General features: G+C 40.2%; 1 protein-coding gene across 1 annotated transcript in view; it reads left to right on the top strand.

Annotated features, from left to right (window-relative positions):
* The first annotated feature begins 11,345 nt into the window (after positions 1–11,345).
* FRZB (frizzled related protein) overlaps positions 11,346–23,696 on the top strand; it is a 33,242-nt gene continuing 20,891 nt past the window's right edge. Inside the window, exons 1-3 of the mRNA XM_036072858.2 lie at positions 11,346–11,481; positions 12,217–12,979; positions 19,190–19,237. Of these exons, the coding sequence (XP_035928751.1) occupies positions 12,502–12,979; positions 19,190–19,237 (526 nt within the window). The 5' untranslated portion in view covers positions 11,346–11,481; positions 12,217–12,501. The remainder of the gene's footprint in view (positions 11,482–12,216; positions 12,980–19,189; positions 19,238–23,696) is intronic.

The following is a 23,696-nucleotide window of genomic DNA, read 5'->3' as shown; positions in this document are numbered from 1 at the left end:
GTCAGAAAAACTGCTCCTTGCCCAGGTTCCTCCCATGATCTTCCATCCTGGAGAGAAGAGTGGACATCTCCTCCTCTCTGTTGAAATATCTTCTTGTCTCTCTACTAGTATTAAGTTCGTCCCCTGCATCCTACCATCTTGTTCTCCTGTGCTTTCCTTTGTTCTCATTAACCTCCCTGGGGTGAGGGGGGTGGTTGCCTCCTGTATTGATCCTGCACAGCCATCAGACATTTTTTTCTGCATTTTCTCCTAATCACTTATTTCAATCATGTATTGTAGGCTTAGAGATATAGTATTAACATCAGTTATACCCATTTACGATGCAAACATGGGAACACATATTTTATGTATTTTGAGATCTCTATATGAAATGACACAAATCTTAATTATCTATATTCAGGAAAGAAAAATTAACTTTTTACTTTGGTTAAAAACATGGAATGTGTGAATGCTTAAGGAACATTACATCTGTTAAAACTATAGAATAAGTTTATTTATATACAGAACCTAGACATTTGTTTCCCTAGAGGTAGCAATAGCTAGATAGAAGCCATTGATTGGCTATCTATTTGGGTAATTTTTTCATTTCTATGTAAAGTAGTTTCTTGATTGCCTTTGGTTCCTTTGTTATAATCTTACTAGGAATTAAGTGCTACAGTTTTTATGGTTTTCTGTTTGGTTCTTCTTAAATACTTTAGGGAAAAAGCCTTTTGTTGACCACAATCCTCAGAGAAAAACAAGTTCTAAAACAAAATGCATCAAAGTTGCTGCAAAGTTTCCCAGCTAATCTTTTACTATAAATGATATTTGTAACACTAGGCAGCACACACTGACTTATTGATGCGGTGCTGGGTGACTGAGAGTTCCTGTGGCTTGTGCAAACCTGGCAATTAGGGTCTTACAGATACTTCTGTGAACATTTTTTATATCTAGATGAAGAAATGCAATTTCTTGCAAAAACAAAACAAACAAACAAACAAACAAACAAAAAAACAACCAACCAAAAAAAAAACCCCAAACATGTCCACGGATAATGTAGGAAAAGAAACAAAAATAAAAAGAATATATGGACTTTTAATTTGGTGAAATGAAACATTAAATGTCACCGGCAGGACAAATAATCATCTCAAGTGTACACCCTTAGGGTATTATTATATGCAAGGTGACTAAATAAATATATACACCAACATGACAGCATGTCAGTGAAATGTAAGCAGTTTTTCAAAAGCTGTTTATATGCACTATCAAAAATGCCTAGTTAATCATTTTCTACCTGCTAGTTCTTTCTAAACCTCACCTCCCAGCCCTTCCATCTTCCACATTAAGCAAGGGGCCTGTCTGAAGATGAGGAAAATTTGTGGCTTGGTTTGCAGGTGGGGTCATCTACACTCTTGGAAGGGAAAGATATTCTGTCTTTCAATAGTAACAATTTTTAAGGGAACCATTTCAGGACTTCACCAACCTCTATCTTGAACATTCTTTAGATCTATTGTAACTCTTTCTTGCTGTAACATAATGTTGTAACTTAGTCTTTCCTCAGTTAAGATATAGGGCTGACCATTTACGGTTCTTTCCATTTTGTAGAGAAAAATTTTATCAGAATGCACATTTTATGATGGCCCTGACTTTGCTTTGTTTATTGTGCTCTTTATTCCACCTAAAACTATCTGGAACCTAACAAGCCAGCAGTAAGTGTTTAGTAAATGAATGGATGAATTTTTTTCTTCAGAACAACAATATTCTTTTAAACTTTTTCCAGAGATTACATTCCATCCCTGCCCCCCAAAGAAGATGTTTCATATTTCCTCTGTATCTTGTCCAGTTTGGTGCTTTTGGACACAGATTTCTAGACTTTAATAGCTATGTTGTCATTGTGTTAATCACCATCTTCATCACTGTAATAAAAAAGATGAAAACATTTATATTGTTTATAAAATAGTGTAAGTGGATGCCAATGGACATTCCCCTCCAAGGCCCTCTTAAAGATCTATAAACTGTTTTCATTTAAAGGAGATTATATTATGCTTACAAATTAAAATCTCTTTAGTTTCAAAATTGCTGAGAAAGAAAATCTAAGAAAAGAGGTACTATGTCTTACTCTTGCAAAATATTTAAAGAATTCAAAATGTTTTTGTTTGGCAGTTACTAGTGAAAAGTCAAAATCTGAACTTCCATCAAGACAGGAGGTAGATTTATAGAAATTCTGTACTTAGAAAGTATCTGGATGGCCTTAACTGATCTTCACGTGTGTTGTTGTTTTCATAACTTTGCAGGTTTTTATTTTTGGCAGGCCAAGAGGAAGGATGGCTGATTTTTTTGTCCCCATTTCCCTTTTCACCTCAGATGGAATAATTGAATGATGTTAACTCCGTATAACATCTTTGCCTAATTCTCACTGGGAAACTTTCCCATGTACCCTGCTGCCTTTCAGAGGACATGTAACTAGGGGAAAAAGATGGTTTCGCAGAAGACCTGTGTGCAAAGTCCTATCAAATCCTAAACCTCATTGGGTCAAGCAAGGAATTGGAGAGACTCTTACTTTTCTGTTCCTTTAATAATGTACATGATCAGACTGACAGCCCATATTGAGGATCAAAATAAGTATTACTTATTATGAATTATAATTATTAAATATATTCTAAATAGGCTTAGAATCTATTTCTTATAAAGGATATAAGTAAAAACACATTTTTATCTAGATAGAAGGTATAGAAGAGATAGAAAGTATAATTCTCCCCCAGAAGTATTTTGGAGACTGTCATGTATCATAACATTATAAGTAATGGGCTTAACCAGGTGTTTTTCCTTTGGGTTCGAAAAATTACTTGCTACTGTGTTCAATTAATAATATTGTATTAATAACATATCAGTCATACATTCAGGGTAGGATTTGAAAATTATAATCTTCCCGTCTTGCCTTATTATTTCTGAGAGATTGCTCAAAGAAGACAAGTTTTACAGGACAAATTTCCTAAGATAAAACCAATCTTGGTATTAAGGTCTTTGCTACTTATCATCAGATTGAATCAGGATATCAAGAGAATCAGTAGAATAGAATTGAGAATCCAGAAACACCCTTTACATTTATGTTCACTTGATTCTTGACAGAGATATCAAAACAATGAAATGGGGAAGGAATAATCTTTTCTACAAACAGTGCTGAGACAACTAGATAGGCACATGCAAAAGAATGGAATTGGACCCCTTCCTCACACCATGAACAAAAACAAGCTAAAAATGGATGATAGCCCTAAATGCAAGAGCTGAAACTATAACATTTTTAGAAGAAAGCAGAAGAGTAAATCTTTGTGATCTTGGGTTACTCAAAGCCTTCTTAGATATAACACTAAAAAGCACAAGAGACAAAAGAAAAAGGTAGATAAATTGAACTTCATCAATATTAAAAACTTCTGTGCTTCAAAGAACACTATTAAGCACATGAAAAGACAAACCATAGAGTGAGGAAAGATATTTGTAAATGATATATCTGATAAGGGACTTGTGTCTAGACTATATAAAGAACCCCTACAACTCAAAACAAAACAAAACAAGAACAAATCATCAATGACAACCCAATTAAAAAATGCAAAGGGTCTGAATTGAGATTTCTCTGAAAATGATATATAAGTAGCAAATAGGACTTGAAAAGATGCTCAATATAACTAGTCGTTAAGAAAATACACACCCAAACCACAACGAGATGTCATTTCACACTCACTAGGGTGGCTATAATAAAAAAGACAGACATTTATAGTAAATGATTACGAGGATGTGGAGAAATTGGAACCCTTATACATTGCTGGTAGGAATGCAAAATGGGATGTTAATTGGAAAAGAGTTTGGCAGTCCCTCAAAAGGTTAAACATGAAGTTACTATGTGATCCAACAAGTTCACTCCTGAGGATATACCCAATAGAAATGAAAACATATGTCCACACACAAAAAATGTGCACAGAAATGTTATAGCAGCATTATTCATTATAGCCCCAAAGTGGAAAAAAACAGGTGCCCATCAGCTGATGGGTATTTGTTTTTTTCCACTTTTTGGCTACAACATAGGTTAACCTAAAAGCATTATAGGAGGTGAAAGAAGCCAGTCACAAAGAACCCATATTGTATTATTCCATTTATATGAATATGCACATATATTTTTAAAATAGGCAAATCTGTAGAGATAGAATGTAGATTAGTTTTTATCTAGGGCTGAAGGGATTAAGGGGAAAATGAGAAGTGACTGCTAATGGGTTTGGGTTTCTTTTTTGGGGTGATGAAAATGTTCTAAAATTGATAGTGATGATTGTTACATAACTCTGTGAATAAGCTAAGAACCACTGGATTGTATGCTTTAAAAGAGTGAACTTTATAAATTTTATGTAAATTATATCTCAATACAGCTGTTATTAAAAAAAGATATCTGAGGAATGGCATGCGATTTAGTAGTTTGAGTATCTACATTATATTAAAGCATCCCAAACTGCTCCTTGTAGGCATTGTGCCTAGGGAGGGGTAACTTCTCATGCAGAGGACTGTCTGAATCGGAATCCTGATATGACCTTTTGTTAAGTCATGGGATCTTGGGAAAATGATTCATTCTGTGGCGCAGCTTCCTCATTCATAAAATGGGAATAATAATGCTACTATGGTATAGAGTAGTTGTGATGCTTAAATGAGTGAGATGCTTTCATAGTGCCGGGCATGCAGTAAATCAGTCAATGCTGTGTAAGTATTTGTTATTAGGATAGAGTCTACAAATTTCAAAATTTCATCCTCTGGTGCTGACTGAATTCCAGCTCGTCCTGTTTCCAACTTAGGGAATAAATACATTAAAAAAGGAGCCCAACTTTGAGTAAGGAAAATAGATTTCCTGGGACAAATTTCAGACAGATAGCAAAACAAGATACAGAGGAAGAATAAAATAACATCTGCATTTGCCTCCTCAGGATCCAGTTCTTTATGATGGAAAAATGGAGAGAATGATTGAAAGAGCATCAGCCAGAGGTAGAGTTATTAGCTAGTGATGGGATGAATAAAGTAGCTGAGGGCCACCTTGAGGGTCAAGGGCATCAATTAGAAAGGATCGGGGGAAAAATTGAATAGGATGATTAATATTCTTGGGGTAGCAAGAAGGTCAGCAGGCCAGGATCCCGACATGGGGTAATTTAGTTGATTGGTGAAATAAGGGTAATAAACCTAGTCCCAGGAACGGTTCTGTTAACACTAGGAGGATCCATGTTAAGATTTAGGCCTTAACATTGGCTAAATTATTTTTGAAATACCTCATTTTGACCCTAGAAATTTTCCAGTAGCCATTTCTGATACTCTGATGAACATTTACTCTTCAAGACCGAGGAAACAAAAATTGACTTAAAAAAAAATTCATTGGCTTTGATAACTGATATATTTGCCAAGTTGGCAGATTCATGTTCTCATTATTTATATCCATGGAAGAGAACAATTCATCTTCCAGGTTAAACATGAGATGGACGACTCACATTTAACAATTCACAGATGACTGAGGACTAGCTGGGTTATTGCTTCTTATTGATTGCTTTGCAGGATTTCTAATATTGTGGGGATTATTTTAAGGCTTTTCTGACTTGGCCTTGATGGTCACAGTCAGTTGCTCAGTTGTTCAGCCATAGGCCTAAAGCCCACATTGGAATGACCTGTATGCCTTTTGATCTCCCTTCACCAACAGAGGGGGAACTAGGGAGGAAATCAAAGACTTTTAAAGGTATAAGATGTAAGATGTAGCAAAACACGTAGGTCTATTCTAGAGTAAGATGGCAAAAGGGTATTCTAGAAATCATCTGTAATTAAATATTGTCAAAGGGAGATTAGAAAGAAATTCAGGATCACCTGAGTTTCAAGTGACGTTAGATGGGGGGGTCACTACAGTCTGGGGTCCACTCGGATGTGTCCCATACCTCTCCTTCTGAAGCCCCAAAACCATTTGGGCTGTTTGGAAGGTTTGGATGATTTTATGCGATTGTGAAAACAGAATACCATTATGTTTAATTATCATACGTATTTTATATAGGCATTGGTGCTTCCAAATGAAAGAAAAACACACACTTCCAACAAAGAAGGATGGTGTAAATAGAAAGACCATTGAATTGAGCACCCATTAACTGCCATTAGCTGACTCCATGATTTTGCAGAAGTGATTTTTATCTCTGAGTTTTTTTCAAAATTAGGTAGGGAAGACTGGGAGATTAGAGGGGGAGGAACAAGTGGGTGGGCTAGACTGTTGAGGTTCATTCCATTACTAAGATACTCTGGTTATTCCTGGAACTTCTTTGAAGCTGGATCTATTGTTCTTTTATTGTAAGTGGGGGTGGAGTGGTGCTATTTTCCTTTAGGAAAGTACGTGAGGGTCAGAGAGCCAGCTGATTTTATTGTCAAGTCTCACTGGGGCTCTGAGGTTTGCCTTTGAGTAACTAGTAGAGAAATCTAGTCCTCTTTTCCTCCCTAGCCACCCCCCTTCAGAGTGTCATTTAGCTGGTAGACTGCTTTATTGAAATTTTGTTTCTAAATTCCTCCTAAGAAAAGATCACCTGGAGATAAAATAATGGAATCTTTATAATATGCAAAGTTTACTAAGGGTAAATCAGGGCTTTATCTCTTGTTCAAAAGGGTGATTCTCAAAGTGTTGTCCCTGGACAGCAATACCAGATCACCTGGGAACATATGAGAAATGCAAAATCTCAGGCCCCACCCCAGACCTACTCTACCAGAAACTGGATGAGGCCCAGCAATCCACGTTTCCCCAAGCCCTGCAGGGGATTTTGCTGCACGCCACAGTTTGAGAGCCCCTGCCCTGATGCTGATGTAGCTCACCGGCCGGAAGCTTTTATTGGATTGTTTGCAGACCGGAAAGGTAATACCCTCCTAAAGTGGAACTTGAGGAATTATAAGGTCCGCAGAACAGTTTGAATGAGGCCACGAAGCAATAAGATCTCCCCATTCGAAGAGCAAGGCTTCACATTCTGTTCCTGGGAGGGCAAAGCCAGCGTCTGACAACCAGTGTGGACAGGGTTCAGGCCAAAACCTAGGTCCACAGAGAGCCTGGTCCATCCTGTTCCCAGATCCTCTCTGCCTAGGAGGAAATGTGATTGTTGGAGTTGGGAAAGGAGCGTGGATTCAAGTCCCACCTCCGACAGGTCCTATTCTAGTCGTGAGAACTTTGGGAAATTCCTCCATTCCTCTGAGCCTCGGTTTCTTTGTCTTTGCAACTAATACCTCCTGCAAAGCATCGAATGGCTTAGGTGGCTCACAGATAGTAGGTACTCAATAAACACTGGTTCGCTTGCTCCCTGGGTATGTAAGGCTGATCCCCAGTTGGTACATTCATTCAGACTGATCCATGTCCATGCTGTACTAGTTGACAGTTATTTCACAGATCAGCCCTGACTGTAGAAATATAAGCACATTTTCTTAAGGGACAGATGTCGATCCTCTTTTAAACCCAAACCCAGGGGAAGTTTAAAGTGTGCTTAAACAGATGAAAAAGAATGTTGATACTTAAATTATTGTCAAAAACAAGACACTACAAATTCTTTTTTTTTTTTAATTGGTCAAATTTAGGGCACCTGGGTGGCTCAGTTGGTTGGGCGACTGCCTTCGGCTCAGGTCATGATCCTGGAGTCCCAGGATCGAGTCCCGCATCGGGCTCCCTGCTCGGCGGGGAGTCTGCTTCTCCCTCTGACCTCCCCTCTCTCATGCTCTCTCTCTCTCAAATAAATGGATAAAGTCTTTAAAAAAAAAAAATAAATAAAATAAAATAAATTGGTCAAATTTAAATTTTGGAAAGATGGCTATTTCACAGTGAAAACCTCTAGGAAGATCTTTCTTTTTTTTTCTGTTTGGTATTTTATTTTTTATTTCATTTTTTTTTTTAAAGATTTTTTTATTTATTTATTTGAGACAGAGAGAATGAGAGAGAGAGAGAGAGCACATGAGAGGGGTGAGGGTTATAGGGAGAAGCAGGCTCCCTGCCGAGCAGGGAGCCCGATGCGGGACTCGATCCAGGGACTCCAGGATCATGACCTGAGCCGAAGGCAGTCGCTTAACCAACTGAGCCACCCAGGCGCCCTCATTTTATTTTTTAAAAAGATTATTTATTTATTTATTTGAGAGAGAGAGAGTCAGAGATAGCAAGAAAGAGGAGAGGGAGAACCAGGCTCCCCACTGAGCAGGGAGTCTGACTTGGGGCCATGACCTGAGCCTAAGGCAGATGCTTAACTGGCTGAGCCACCCAGGCATCCCTGGTATTTTATTTTTATCTTTTTAATTTTTTTTTTTTAAGATTTTATTTATTTATTTGACAGAGAGAGACACAGTGAGAGAGGGAACACAAGCAGGGGGGAGTAGGAGAGGGAGAAGCAGGCCTCCCGGCTGAGCAGGGAGCCCGATGCAGGGCTCGATCCCAGGACCCTGAGATCATGACCTGAGCTGAAGGCAGACGCTTAACGACTGAGCCACCCAGGCGCCCCATCTTTTTAAATTTTAATTCCAGTGTAATTAACAGCCAATGTTATATCAGTTTCAGGTGTACAATATAGTGATTCAGCAATTGTATATAGGAAGATCTTTTCTTGAAGTCACTACTGGAACCCTTGTTAGGAAATTAGATGAAATGCCAATGACCATAGTGCCATGATGCATTCTGAGAAGGCTTATTGGCCATGCATAGGTCTGGGGGCACTTCCTAAGCAGCTGAGAGCCCAGAATTGACTCACAGCCCCAAGTAGGTGCTGGGGGCAGGTGCTATGCTGCTCTCAGAGAGTCAGGGGCCATGCACACGAGGTTACTTTGAAGTGCCCTCACCCCCTGAAGAGGCACTGGATGTGCTTTGGAGCGGGGGAGCCTTTTAAGGTCTTGGAGTCTGGTCTTCATAGATGTTTTTCAGTACGGTCTTGGTTCATTAATAATTTGCATTTGCCACCTTGACAACTTTCTCAAATATAAAATCCACTGCAAAAATCTTTGATTTTCCTCCTTAGTTCTAAAAAGTGAGTTTTAAAAGATCCCTATTGCTGTGCCCATCAGAATATCATTTAAAAAGCTTCAATTCTCCAGCCACTTATGTGTTGCCTGCAAATTCTTTAAGGTTTCTTCGGCAGATCTGGGGAGATGTCTAAAGCAGTCCGCTGCTTTCACGCAGCCCAGTCCCGCTGTTACAGAAGGATTCTGTCAGCTCAACACCGGTTAAATAAAACCGTGCAAAAATAACATCAGAGAAACAAATTACCTATGACCTATTTCCTCTGAGGAACCAGGTTTCAACCTTCCCTTAATTTTCTCTAACTGTGGGGCTGTTGGAAGGCACTCATTCTTAGGGGTATGGCTCATCCACTAGTGGAGACTGTTTGTCATATCTAATTGGTGTTTCCTTCAGGATCACATGGCCTATTGTTCAAACTTCATTATCACTATTTGTTCAAATTGTATTTTATTTCTCTTTAGATGTTTATTATTTTTTACTTTTTTAGACATTTATATTTTAATATTTAAAATATTGCATTCTAATTATACCAGTTCACATTTCTCAAATGTCTGTTTAAAAGAAGGAGAAGATGAATTCTCTTCTTGAAAAAAATCACACGTGCCATTTAGGAAGGCAGAGCACACCCAGATGAAATAATAAAAGAAAAAAATTTTTTTTAAGATTTTATTTATTTATTTGACAGAGAGAGACACAGTGAGAGAGGGAATACAAGCAGGGGGAATGGGAGAGGGAGAAGCAGGCTTCCTGTGGAGCAGGGAGCCCGATGCGGGGCTCGATCCCAGGACCTTGGGATCATGACCTGAGCTGAAGGCAGACGTTTAACTACTGAGCCACCCAGGTGCCCCAAAGAAAAAATTTTAAAGCAGTAAATTGACAGGTGCTAAAGAATAATTTGCAAAAATGAGCAAAGTTCAAGAGCAACTAGTTAGAAAAATGAACAGACCCAGGCAGTGTACTCAAAAAGGCTTCTGGGAGGCAGTGAAATTTATTTTGGGTTTTGATAAAGACACATTTGGATTAGAGAAAACTTGTGAGGGGACATGTTAGACAAAGTGGATAATTAACTTCTGTGAAGGGTAAGGAAAGCAGCTTTTATTTCAGGTAGATGTGGAACCATAAAAACAATTAGCTTGTCTTTTCTTACATTGTAAGACTTAGGATGAATAGGAGTACATATATAGCAAACAATCTATTACAGCTACTCTTCGTTTCTTCCAATTTATTGAAAATCCCAGCTACATTTTAATTGCAGATTAGCCCGCAAATGCTCTAATATTGACTGTTTTCAATTTTGTTCCTCCAAATTGTACTTGCTATATCATTTTTCATCTAATACATGTCTATAATTTTTGGCTTTGTTCTCTTACATGACATTAAGTGATTGTAGACCAGGCAAAGTTTGTATACTAATTCAATGACTCCCTATCTACCAGCTGTTGTGTTCTTTTTTCCCCCTCCTAAGTGGAACAAACTTTCTTCTGCAAAAATTTACTTTAGTCACAAACTGGTGTTTATGGTCATTTTAGAGAGAAAATTCCATAAACCCAAGTGAGCACTGCTGTTTTGTTATGCCATCAGGTCAATGCTGGCGAATGGAAACCAGCATCTCCCAGTGCTCTGAAGTGGGGGCATCTTTTTTTCGGCTTCTTACTGACTGTGAGAAATGGCTGGATTAAAGCAGCAAAATATTTCAATGATGCAGAGCAAAGGTGACTTCCTGTTTTGTTTTAGGGTTTGTTTCCTTCTCTTCTCAATGAAGGCTGTGTTTTCTGACAGTCTGCAATCCTTTTGCTGGGTGAAAGGGCAGGGTGCAGGGCCTCTGTAGGTCATTCCATTTACAATATGCCCTGAGAAGGCAGAGGGGGAGAGGAAGGAAAAGGGGCGGCTCATTAGTGGAAGGAGCAGACCAGGAGGGGATCTGTTTTCTATTTTCTTCTCTAGATTGAGCTAATTTGGATGGGAAGGGTTTTATTGTTGCCATCATCATCATGATTATTATTACCTGTGTGGTGTAATTTTCCTGCGCGGTTCTCTCAAGTGTTAGGTGAAATTGTTGGTGACAAGAGATAAATAATTAGTGTCATGTTATTGTAGTGAGTAAAATCAGAATAAAAAATATCCAAATACTTCTAAGCAGGTAGTTTTTTACTCTTAAGAAGCAAAATTCAAAAATTCTAATTCTGCAGGGCAAAGAAGAAAAAATTTAAACCTGTTTCTTGCTTCTGGTGGCCTACTTGTAATTATGTACAGCATTTCTTCTTCCTTTTTTTTTTTTTTGAAAGGCAGTCTCCCCCCCGCCCCCCACTTCGTTATTCATAACGCAGACTCGAGTAGACCTGACCTCTGGGTTGATAAGCCTCCACTGCTGCATGCAGGGGGCTGTGTTTTCTGTGACTTGGACATGTAAAGCGACATTGCTGCAGTCCATCCTCCTCAGGTCTGACTTTGTGCAGAGCTGGTGATCCGCAGAGGTAAAGCTGTAGTTTGCTTAAAGACCCACCTCCAGGGAGCGAGGGTGCTTGGGCGGGCTCCCAAGTGGGGAACTTGGGGTACTCCTCCGTGAGGGATTGTGGTTGGCTTTCAGCGAGGGGCTGGGGCCTCTTCTTTGGAGCCAGTGTGGGGATGGGGAAGGAATGCACGTCTCAAGTCAGCGCCGTGTGGGGTTGTAGCGTCCGGGCTGCTTCTCCAGGCTGCCCTCCCCTCTGCCTCCAACCCGCAGACCTTCTCTCCTCCATCCCCGCTCCCTTCCCGGGAAGAGGAGCCGGCGTTGGAGGGCTGGGACTGCACCCGGCGCGGGGGGCGGGCGGAGCTGCCTCTCTGGCCAGGAGGTGGGAAAGTGAAGAGCAGCGGGTCCGAGGCACAGACCTCGCGTCGGGGCTCCTGCGGCCGGCGGGTCCTTCCAGCCTGCGGCGGTCGCTGCAGCCGCGGCAGCTCACACCAAGAGCTGGATCTTTTTGCTCAGCCTGCAAGACTTGAAAACTCTTACTGCACCCTCCTCCCCCATTAAGAGTCTTTTCCCTCTGGTTTCCCCTCCATCCCCCGCCCCCGACCTCCCCCCTTGGAGAATTTCATGCTTCTGTTAGCACCTTTTCGTAATCCAGGGGACGTGACAGTCCAGAGCTCCAAGTGCCTCAGCTGAATTCTACTTTTGTTTTTATTTCTCCCTCGCTTCCTCTTGTTTTCCTCTAATCTGATTCATCTGCGAGGTCTGACGCTTCTGCCAGAGGGAGCAAGGAATAAAGAGATGCTGCTGCCCCAGAAGGCTTAGACGTCGGGAAAGAAGAGCCAGAGCGGCAGGGGCGGCGGCGGCAGGAGGTCGGCGGAGCTCGTGGGACCCCATTGGGGGAATTTGATCCAAGGAAACTGAGATCGTCGGGGGAGGAGAAGCTCCCAGATCATTGTGTCCACTTGCAGGAGGGGAAGAGGGGACCGCGGAGCGGGCCTCTCGGCGTGCTCGGCACTGCTCCACCCTGCCCCGTCCTGCCGGGATCATGGTCTGCGGCAGTCCAGGAGGGATGCTGCTGCTGCGGGCTGGGCTGCTCGCCCTGGCTGCGCTTTGCCTGCCCTCGGTGCCCGGAGCTCGGGCTGCAGCCTGTGAGCCCGTCCGCATCCCCCTGTGCAAGTCCCTGCCCTGGAACATGACCAAGATGCCCAACCACCTGCACCACAGCACCCAGGCCAACGCCATCCTGGCCATCGAGCAGTTCGAAGGTCTGCTGGGCACCCACTGCAGTCCCGATCTGCTCTTCTTCCTCTGTGCCATGTACGCGCCCATCTGCACCATTGACTTCCAGCACGAGCCCATCAAGCCCTGCAAGTCTGTGTGCGAGCGGGCCCGGCAGGGCTGCGAGCCCATCCTCATCAAGTACCGCCACTCGTGGCCCGAGAGTCTGGCCTGCGAGGAGCTGCCTGTTTATGACCGTGGCGTGTGCATCTCTCCCGAGGCTATCGTCACCGCGGACGGAGCCGGTGAGTCCTGACCTGGCCCAGCCTCTCTGCTGACCTCCAGCCACCCCGCTTCTCGCTTCTGGGAGTTTTTGCTACTCGCCTTTTACTTTCTAATTCTGCCTTTTTTTCTTGGGATCGCTTCTCTTAATCACCCCTCTGTCGGGCGCCACTTCTTTCTTCTGTCTTCCAGACTGATGCACTCCGTGCCAGTAGGTAATCTGTCTTTCTACAACACGCACTTCATTCCACTCCGGTTACACTTGTTGTCAACACTGACCCTGCACTTTCCAAGCTTTACATGTCCACGTAGCCTCATCTTGTATGAGTGATGCTCCCTTCTTACTGTCTTAATTTGTTTACAGTCACTGCACTTTCTTCCCGGATTCTCTTGCATTCTCAAGCATCCATTTTCCATAGCTTTGCTGTTTTAGCCGCTTGTCAAGATTGTGTGGTGAAAACAGAAAACCGAAGCACCCTTTTCTTCGAATCATTAGAAATGCCTAGATAATTTCAGTAACCTTACTCCAATCCACATATGTTAGTGGTATGTGTTTGCTGAAAGTCCAATTTGAGCAATTACTTTCACCTTAAATTTCCTCCTCCTTTCAATGAGATAAATTGTTCTTCCATTCCGGACTGAAACAGCTGTGAAACATTGCTATGCACTGCTAATTGGCTTCTGTGACTTGCTCCCAGCCACAGAGCTGGCGAAGTGAAATTGCTGGGCTCTTTTCACATTCCCACATGCCTTCAAGTCCCTTTGTAAGTGACATATGGATGAAAGGAGTTATATTTAAGGCGTGCTATCATCATTCACGCATGTAATGTTATTTTTAATCTCAGCCCTTATCCCATTGTTAGGCTCTGCAAGTATGTCTTTAATACCTTATTTCATGCCCTTTGTTCTGTGTGTGCATCAACCACACATTCATCTTAATCTTTCCTTACCGGAAAGCTGGATTGCAGTTCTACATTTAATGGAATCAGTCACAAGTTGTTTTCTCACTAGTGTTTGGTCTAATTTTGACACTCATAACTCTGAAGACCTCAGCTAGACCTAGTTCATTATGGTTCATTTAATTCTCACTCAATGTCACTCTTACCAGTTACCCCTGAACTCAAATTTCACCCTCATAGAATTTCATATTTTATGGTTGGTCCTTTTTCATATCCGCCCCCCCCCCCCCCCCACCGAGGAACTCTGTTATTAGATGTGATGACTTGATTGCCTCTTCTGTTCATTTCCTGGGCATCAGTTTTTTCCTTCTTCTGCCTCTCAACTTGCTCAACCTATGCTCATGCCCTTAGTCCATTTCTAGGTAATAGTTCTTGGTTGTCAGAAAAATGACGTAGGAAAATTGCTTTCTGTGCACATTGACCTGCTTAACGGAAAGTGAGTGAAGAGGCAAAAAGTACAAATAGCTGCAAAACCAACACTGAACAGAAAGATTCCAGAAGCTTTTCCATCGTCCTCTCACTTAGCGAATCGGTCTTATATAGACCTATTGTCCTCTTGATTTTAATCAAGAGCTAAGAACTGGTTGTATACTATAAGCAGAAAGGAATGTATTTCTTATTAATCTTTGGGCTAAAAGAGCACTCTTGAGCCTTTGTACTCACTAACGTCACAGGCTGCGCAGAATCTGGAAGAGCTTGGTCAGTTGCTGCCCTGGTTTGCTAGGCACTTAGAATCAGTTAAATGCTGGCGCTTCACTCAGGCCAAGGACTAGGAATGAGGTGGCTGTGGTTCACTCTGAAATGCTTTCCTCCCCTTAAAGGAAAAGACTTGCTCTGAAACCTCTCTTAGACATGGACCTCAAATGAGAGAGGTTTGGCAAGGGTAACAGCTTTCAAAAACCATGGTCAATATGGATGGGAAGCAGTTTCCTTAAGTGTCCCTGAATTACCTATCATTGGGGACCAAATGCAGAACAATTGCCTCATTGAAGCACTCAAATAGGCCATGCATGGAAACAATTTGTCAGTACGTGAGACCTGGTTTCTGAGCTGCTTTAAAATGCCATAATATCTGCTTTGTTGACAGCATCCTTGCTAGAAAAATAGGGAGGGTTAGGTGGCAGTGGGAACCGTATTTTTGTGATGGTCTCCCTTTACCACAACCTTCAGTGTAAGTCCAAGACACCAGCAGCAGGAGGCAGCTGCAGGGGAGGTGGGGATGGGGAACGGAGAGGTGGAGTCTACCCCCAAGGGTCTCCTGGCTTCCCAGGCCAGCTTGCTGAAAATTGCATTCCCTATCCTGGGTCAAACTGTCAGGCACCTGGAATTACTTAGTAACTACCATATGTGGCCAGTTTAATTTACGATGCAATATACTCTTTGGTTCAGTGGGATATGATAGTTCACGAAGCCCTTTTTTTCCCTTCCTTTAGGTATAAACAGAATTGTTTATGTTTTATGATTAAAAACCAGTCGAATACAAAAATGAGGTCTCCCTGAATAAAAGGGGCCACCTTCACATTCCTTCAATGCCAAGAGGATTTTTAAATCCTACCATTCACAGGGGTCTGTTCCCTCCACAAACAAGTTTAGGCCCATTTACAAAGCAAAGTCTTATTGAAATGGAGTAGTGCTTCAAACTATGTTTTGCTTTCAAAATACTAAGGGCCAGCATACATTTAAAAAAAAAAAAAAAAAGCTCCTATCCTGACCATTACCAACAAATTCCTATGACATTTGTTCTTTTTCCACATTGTCTGTTTACTATGGAGCTGTGACTTCATGCACAACTGCTTCATCTGAGAATTCATTTTGGCCAGTTCAGACCTCGAGTCCAGGCTTCAGGATCGTGTGGCAAGTCAGGAGTGTGGGCCGGGAGCCCGGCAGACCAGGTGCTGAATCTGGACTCTGCCTCCTCTCGAGTGTTATTATGGGGAAATTCTGTAAGCTCTCTGATTGAAAGTTTCTGATCTGTACCATGGAGACAGCCCGCCTCTACGTCCCCCCGGGGCCTGGTGAAGATGAAATGAAGCAGCATCGTACCTGGGACGTAGTCCCTGGCAGATTGTGCGGCTGCTTTGCTCTTTCGCCACGATGATCGTCGTTCTAGCAAAGTGAGGTGTTCTTTTTTGAAGTGGTATGCTGGTCAACGCAGATACAGCTTAGAAGTTTGATCACTTCAGCTCTGGAAACCAAGCTCTATGCCGGGCGGGACCCAACTGGAAAAGCAGATCTTCCTTCTGAACACATAAGCTTAATATTGCATTTTCCACAAATGAACCTGGACCTCAGGCTCAAGAATAAATCCCTTTTGGGGGCACCAGGAAGAAGGAATGAGTCTGAGGGATGTCGGTCAATTACAAGTAGTTTATCTTGGAAATGTAGCGATCAAGAATTTAAGAAAACTTATGGTATGATATTTACCAGCTATTTATTCAACACCCATGGTTCGCCATGCCAAGGGCTTTATAATCAGTCCTCAGTCACTGCTGCTCTCCGTGGCGGTGTTAGCTCGTCAGCCCAGCTAACACACGTCTCCACATCTCTCTCGCCTGCCTGTGCTGCACCAGCTTTCAGGTGCAGGCACCGCTGTGCACTCATTTCTCCGTGCTCTGAGGAACAGGCAGCCTTTTCTTTAGCTCTGGTCTGCAAATATTTGAGGGGCCGAATACCAAGAAGGAAGAATTATTTAGTGTGATAGGAAGGCAAATGGAGTGGAAAGGAGAAATGGAAATTTTAGATTAAGGCCGGAGAGAACCCAGTTCTAAGGATCCCTCATTCCATAAAATATTGAAAGGCACTCTGGACGGGGTAGGGAAGAGGGTATCTCCGCGAGTTCTGGTATTTCATTATAGCTAACCTAATTAGTGGTAATAGAATCTTGCGTAGTCCCCAAATCTTATTTTAATAACTCCTTTTCTATTTCATTCCTACTACCAAACTTCCAAATCATTGTTGCTATAAATAACAAAATCGACTCCGTTCTGTTTGGCCTTTGTCTTTCCACGAGGTGTATAGAAAGAAGAGCTACAGTTTTGAATCATTAAGAATTGGTTCTGTTTCTGCAGTTTCACAGTTTTAGAGGTAGACGCCCTAAGTTGGAATTCCAGTTTTGCCATTAATGTTAGACCTTGAGCAAGTTGTTTGAGATTGACATTGGGAATAGAGAAGAACAAAAGAACTCTTCATATGAAGTGACTGACAAATGGCCAAGCAGAGTGTGAGTGTTTAGCAACAACAGCTAAACAACAATATGTCCTCTCAGGAGAGGGATCTTGGGCAGCAACAGAATGTACCAACATATTCTGTCTGCTGTTTTAAGTGTGTTATGCATATCGACTTATTATAATAACTCCGTGGTAGGTATTTTGAAGAAAAGGAAGCGGAGGCGTACAAGTGATTTGTGCAAGTTCATAAAGCTATTAAGAGAAAAGATTCAAGCCAGAAGCCATTCTCCACTACACTTCCTGTCTCATGAAGAAAGAGGTGATTCATAACTTTAGAAAGAATCGGCGTCTTTTGACTATCAGATTGCAGTTAAAGGATCAAATTTTGTCCATTGTATTTTGAAAGCCCACTTATATGTAGCTTAAGAGAATAGAAGACAGCCCTGGACAGGGATTCCAAGAGATTAGAGATAACTACCTCACTGCCCTTTTGAGATAAGAGTGCATTCCAGACTCTCACATCTAACCCAGAGCCCCTCAATCTCATCATGCCACAAAGTGAACTCCTCATTTCCTTATCCTCATCTGCCTATACTTTTCTAGTATCTTTTATATGGTTATGAGGCCCCAGCATACCCATGCTCCAGGCCTGGGAGTCAGCTTTGATTTTTACCTTATTTTTTTTTTTAAGATTTTATTTATTTATTAGAGAGAGAGAGAACATGAGCAGGGGGGAGGGGTGGAGGGAGAAGCAGAAGCAGACTCCCTGCTGAGCAGGGAGCCCAACACGCAGCTCAATCCCAGGACCTGAGATCATGACCTGAGCCCAAATCAAGAGTTGGATGCTTAACAGACTGAGCCACCCAGGCACCCCCAGAGAGATCATTTCTGTATAGATCATTTGTGTGTTATGATTATTGGACTTGTTCAGGAATAAAACCATTGGCATGTTACTTTAACACTTGGATACATTTATCATGAATAAAGTCTTTGAATAGGGTAAAAGTCATTAAATTAATAGTATATGACTGAGTTGAACTAATGTTTTAGAATCAAGTATTTGTTGCCTATTTGTTTATTTGGTGGTTACTATCTTTCCTTGTATATAGCTTTTTAAATACCAGATGAATAAAAATGAAAAAAAGATAAAAAAAAAATCAAATCCCAGATGATCATTACTAAGCCTGTGAAGGTAATTCATTAATTGTAATTTTGAGTGCTATTGTCCTAAAATGGTATTTAGCCACTCCTTTTTAATTTATTCATGATACATCCTATAAGGAAAAAGGACAGGGGAAGAATGTTATTTTCTGTTAGGATAAACAGATATTAAACTCATTTAACAAAGTGTTACTACAAAATTAAAACTTATATAAAAGTTTGGAGGTGAAGTATCAATAAGAATAGATAGCGAGGTGCAGCAAGTCTCAGCATGCTGTTTTGCTGAGGCACTCTTATTCACTAGAGGCTATGTTCTTAAATAGAACACAGAAGAACTTTATATAAGTACTATTTACTGTGTATCACTACCATTTTCTGGGATTATGGTAGAGTCATTGGCAATTTCCAGTTATTACCATGTCTATTTATCGCACTGGTCCTTGCATGGTATGCTTGCTTTCTGCTGAAGAACTGTTTGGTTTACAGGTAACAAAGGGCATGAGAATGTGTTCTGAATGCTTTCCTGACGCACTAAGAATTTAAATATATGCTAGTCACGTGTGATACATCTATTTATTGAAGAGATGTGTTTGCTTCTTTTAGTTAAGACACAAGTGTTAGGTGAATGCTTAATATGTACGTGGACTTTATTGTGTCAGAAATTTCATGAGACTCAAAAACTTACTAAATCCTGAAATTTTATGTGCAGTTGATGAGGATTCAAGAAAGTGTATCATCTCTCAATCACACAAAAGAAAAGATCTTGTTCTTATTTGACCTAAAAGTAATAGAGTGCCAAGCTCATGGCACTAATAAGAATCCACTTCCTTGAGACTCCTGGGTTCTTACCCAAATTAAATTCACGACTGAATTGGATTTTTATATGGGAACTTTTGAAATAATAATGAATAAAGTATAATTCTTTCTTTATTCTATCACCTTTCAGATTTTCCTATGGATTCTAGTAATGGAAACTGTAGAGGGGCCAGCAGTGGTGAGTGTTTCACTATCTTCCTAATTTTCGTTTGTTTTCAAATTAGTCTTTGTAACCTAGATACTCAACTCTTATATGGGTACATTTATGCCCTATGTTTTAAAAGTAAACTTTAAAAATTATATTTTATTTTAAAAATTAGCATATAATAAAATTGACCTTTTCTCTTGGTCTTTAAAAATTGTGTGGATCTCGTGAGTTCTGTGGATTGTAATGCATGGGTAGACTTGTGTAACCACTACCATGATAAAGATACAGAATAGTTGTTAACACCTCAGAAGAAACTTCCTCATGCTATCTCTCCATAATTACAAGCTTCTCTCACCCTTAACCACTGGTCATCACTGATGTATTCCCCACTCCAGCTTTGTCTTTTTGAGATGATCTTATAAATGGAATGGTAGAGTATGTAACCTTTTGAGATTGGCTTGTTTAACTTACCATAATGTCTTTGAGCTTCATCCAAGTTGTTGCTGCATGTAGCAGTATCGATTCGTTTTAATTGCCAAATATTTTATGACTTGAGTCTATTACCATTTGTTTAGCCATTCATGTCTTGAAGGATTATTGGGCTGTTTCTAGTTTTTGTCAGTCATGGGTAGATCTACTATAAATATTTGTGTAAAGGTTTTTGTATAAACATAATTCTTCATTTCTCTAGGGTAGATATCTAGGAATAGAGTTACTGGGGTTATATGGTAAGGGTATGTTTAACTTTGTAAAAAGCTGCCAAACTGTTTCCAAAATGGCTGTTCAGTTTTACACTAGCAATGTGTTAGAGTTCCAGTTGTGCATCCTCTCTGGCATGTGGTATTTTCAGGTTTTTATTTTTTCAATCCTAGCTATTTTAATAGGTTTGGAGTGATAGCTTACATCTATGGAAGTAGTGCTGTATTCTGGATATAAAGAACCATGTTTTGGTTCCACTGATTTTTCTCTATCGTTTCTCTGTTTTCAATTTTATTGATTTCTGCTCAGTATTGCTTTCCTCTGCTTGCGTAGGATTTATTTTGCTGTCTTTTTCCCCCCCCCTTAAGCTGGAAGCTTAGATTATGATTTGAGACTTTTCTTCTTTTCTAGTATAGTAATTTAATGCTATAAGTATCCATCTAAGGATGGCTTTGTTTGCTTCTCACAGAGTTTGATAGGTTTTATTTTAATTTTTCTTCTGTTTAAAATATTTTATAATTTCCCTTGAGACTACCTCTTTGACTCATGAATTACTTGTGCTGTTATATTTGCTGCTATTTGGAGATTTTTCTCTTTATGTTGTTGTATTTTATTTTAATTCCCCTATGATTAGAGAACATACTTTGTATAATCTTGATTGTTTTAAATTTGTTAAGGTTTTTTCTGTGACCCAGGATATGATTTATCTTGGTGAATGTTTTATTTGAACTTGGGGAAAAATATGTATATTCTGCAGTTGTTGGGTAGAATGATCTTTATTTATTTACTTGAGAGAGAGAGAAACGGAGATAGAGCACAAGCAGGGAGGAGAGGGAGAAGCAGGCTCCCCGCTGAGCAAGGAGCCCAATGCGGGGTTTGATCCCAGAACCCTGGGATCATGACCTGAGCCAAAGGCAGACACTTAAATGACTGAGCCACCCAGGCGTCCCGGGTGGAATGTTCTTTAAATGTCAATTAGATTAGTTAATACTGTTGTTTAGTACTTTTATATTCTTGCCCATTATCTGTGTGCTACATCTATTGATCACTTTGAGATTAATATTTAAGTCTCCAAATATTGTAGACTTTTCTATTTCTCTTTTCAGGGCTATCAGTTTTCTTTCATGTATTCTGAAACTCTGTTATTTGGTGCATTCACAGTATTTTTATGTCTAATTGGGGAATTGACCCTTCATCATGTAATGTCCCTCTTTATCTCGTAATTTTCTCTGCTCTAAAGTCTATTTTCAGGGGCGCCTGGGTGGCTCAGTCGTTAAGCGTCTGCCTTCGGCTCAGGTCATGATCCCAGAGTCCTGGGATCAAGCCCCACATTGGCCTCCCTGCTCAGTGGGAAGCCTGCTTCTCCCTCTCCCACTCCCCCTGCTTGTGTTCACTCTCTCGCTATGTCTCTCTGTGTCAAATAAATAAAATCTTAAAAAAAAAAAAAGTCTGTTTTCTTTGATATTAATATATAGCTTCTTCAATTTTCTTTTGATTGGTATTTGCAAGGTAATCTTTATCCTTTTATTTTTAACATACTTATATTATTATGTTTTAAATAAATTTCTTGTAGACCTGGTATAATTGGGTCATTTTTTTGTTGGTATTGTTTTTTTGTCCATTTTACCAATCTTTGTCTTTTGATTGGTGTGTTGAGACCATTTACATCTAATGTGATTATTGATATGTTTGTATTTAGATCTACCATTTTATTATTTGTTTTCTGTTTGTTCCTTATCTTTTTCATTCCTGTTTTCTATTTCCTAATTTATTTTAGATTATGTGAATGTCTCTCGCTCTCTCTCTCTCATACACACACACATGTATATGTCTGTGTTATATATTTTTTTCACATGATACATGTATCATGAGAATATATATACCTATATTTTTTCTTTCAGACATAAAAAATGTTTCTTTTAAAGATTTATTTATTTTGGGGGAGAGGGGCAGAGGGAGAGTGAGAGACAGAATCTCAAGCAGACTCTGTGCTGAGTGTGGAGCCTGATGCGGGTTTGATCTCATGACCCTGAGATCATGACCTGACCTGAAACCAAGAGTCAGATGCTTAACTGATTGAGTCACCCAGGCACCCTGACATTAAAAATGTTTTAAACAACTCAGTAGGAGAATAGCCTACTATGTTTACACAGATATTTTTAATTTCTATCATTTTTCCCAATTTCTAGTATTCCTTCTACTTGAAGAGCATCCTTCAACACTTCTTTTAGAGTAGTTCTGGTGGCAACAAATTCTCTTAGTTTTCCTTTATCTGAAAATGTCTACCTTTCACCTTTATTCCTAAAGGACATTTTCATTGGATATAGAATTTTGGGTTGGCAGTTCATTCAGGCTTAAAAAAGTTATTCCACTTACTTCTGTCCTCAGTGTTTCTCATGGGACATTGGTAGTTATTCAAATCATTGTTCCCCTATATAATTCATCAGTTTTCTCTGGTTGATTTCAAGAATTTTTCTTGGTGTTTAGTTTTTAGGAGTTGGATTATGCTATGTCTGGAATTTGATTTCTTTGGGCTTATCCTGTTTAAGGTTAAGTGAGTTTCTTGAGTCTATAAGTTTTTGCATTTGTCAAATTTGGGAGGCTTTCAGCAACCATTTCTTCAAATATTTATTTTTACAGCACATTCTCTTCTACTTCCAAGTCTATGATGATGTGAATGTCAGAGCTTTTGTTATTATCCCACAGGTTTCAGAGGCTCTGTTCATTCCCCTCCCAATCTTTTCTGTTTCTTCAGATTAGATAATTTCTTTTGGTCTGTCTTCAAGTTCATTGACTCTTTCCTTGATCATGTCTGTTCTGCTATTGAGCCCATCCAGTGAATTTTTTAATTTCAGTTATTACAATTTTCCCTGTTCAAAATTTCCACTTGGTTCTCCATTGTATCTTCTATTTCTTTCTTGAGACTTTCTATCTTTCCATTCATTTCAAGGGTGTTCACTATTACTTTTTGGGGAATTTTTATAAAAGCTGCCTTGAAATTATTGTTGGATAACTTTAACATTTGTGTCATCTGATTTTTTTTCCTGTACATATTGAGATTTTTCTGGTTCTTCATCTGTGGAGTAATTTATTGCATCCTGGTCATTTTGATTATTATGTTCTAAGAATTTGGGTCTTATTTAAAGTTCTATGAAAAATGTTGATATTTTTATTTTAGCAGGAGTCAATCTTGCTGGGTTAAAGTAGCAAATTCTGACTTGTCTTCTGTGGGTTGTGCTTTCAGTATCCGTTTAATTGTCAGTCTTTGCAATGCCTTTCAGATCCATTCCATGTGTATCCTACCCAGTGGCCAGTGTGAGATCAGGGCAATATCTATCCCATAATTTAGTTTTCAAAGTCTATGGTATACTGCTTAGTGTCAGATTCATATATACCCACAGGTGAACCTACCAGTTCATAAACAATTTTATGGAATTTTTTCTAAGTTCCTCCCTCTCTGTGGTCGTCTCAGTACTTTTCAGTTTGTTGGGGGCTCCCCAGCTTTGGGCTTTTGGCCAGAAAGCTGGAGCTTTATTTATCCCACTCTCTGATGTACTTCCTGTGACTGACTCTGCATCGAGGCCAGATGGTGGGAGGACAAAGCAATGGGACTTTGCCCCAATCTCTTGACACTACATGTTCAATCAGAAAAAAAGGTTCTCTAACATCAGCAGTTTAGGCTTCTGAGGGCCTCCCTTGGTGCAGCTATTGTCAGTACTGCCCCAGGATTTCTTGAGGGATACAAGAGAATGGAGTGTTAGAAGACCCTTTCCGACTTCTTGAGTCAGAA

Source organism: Halichoerus grypus, chromosome 4, assembly GCF_964656455.1.
Source record: "Halichoerus grypus chromosome 4, mHalGry1.hap1.1, whole genome shotgun sequence".
NCBI lineage: Eukaryota > Metazoa > Chordata > Mammalia > Carnivora > Phocidae > Halichoerus > Halichoerus grypus.
The sequence above is the reverse complement of the archived record's forward strand: the minus strand, read 5'-3'. Positions and strand labels throughout refer to the sequence as shown.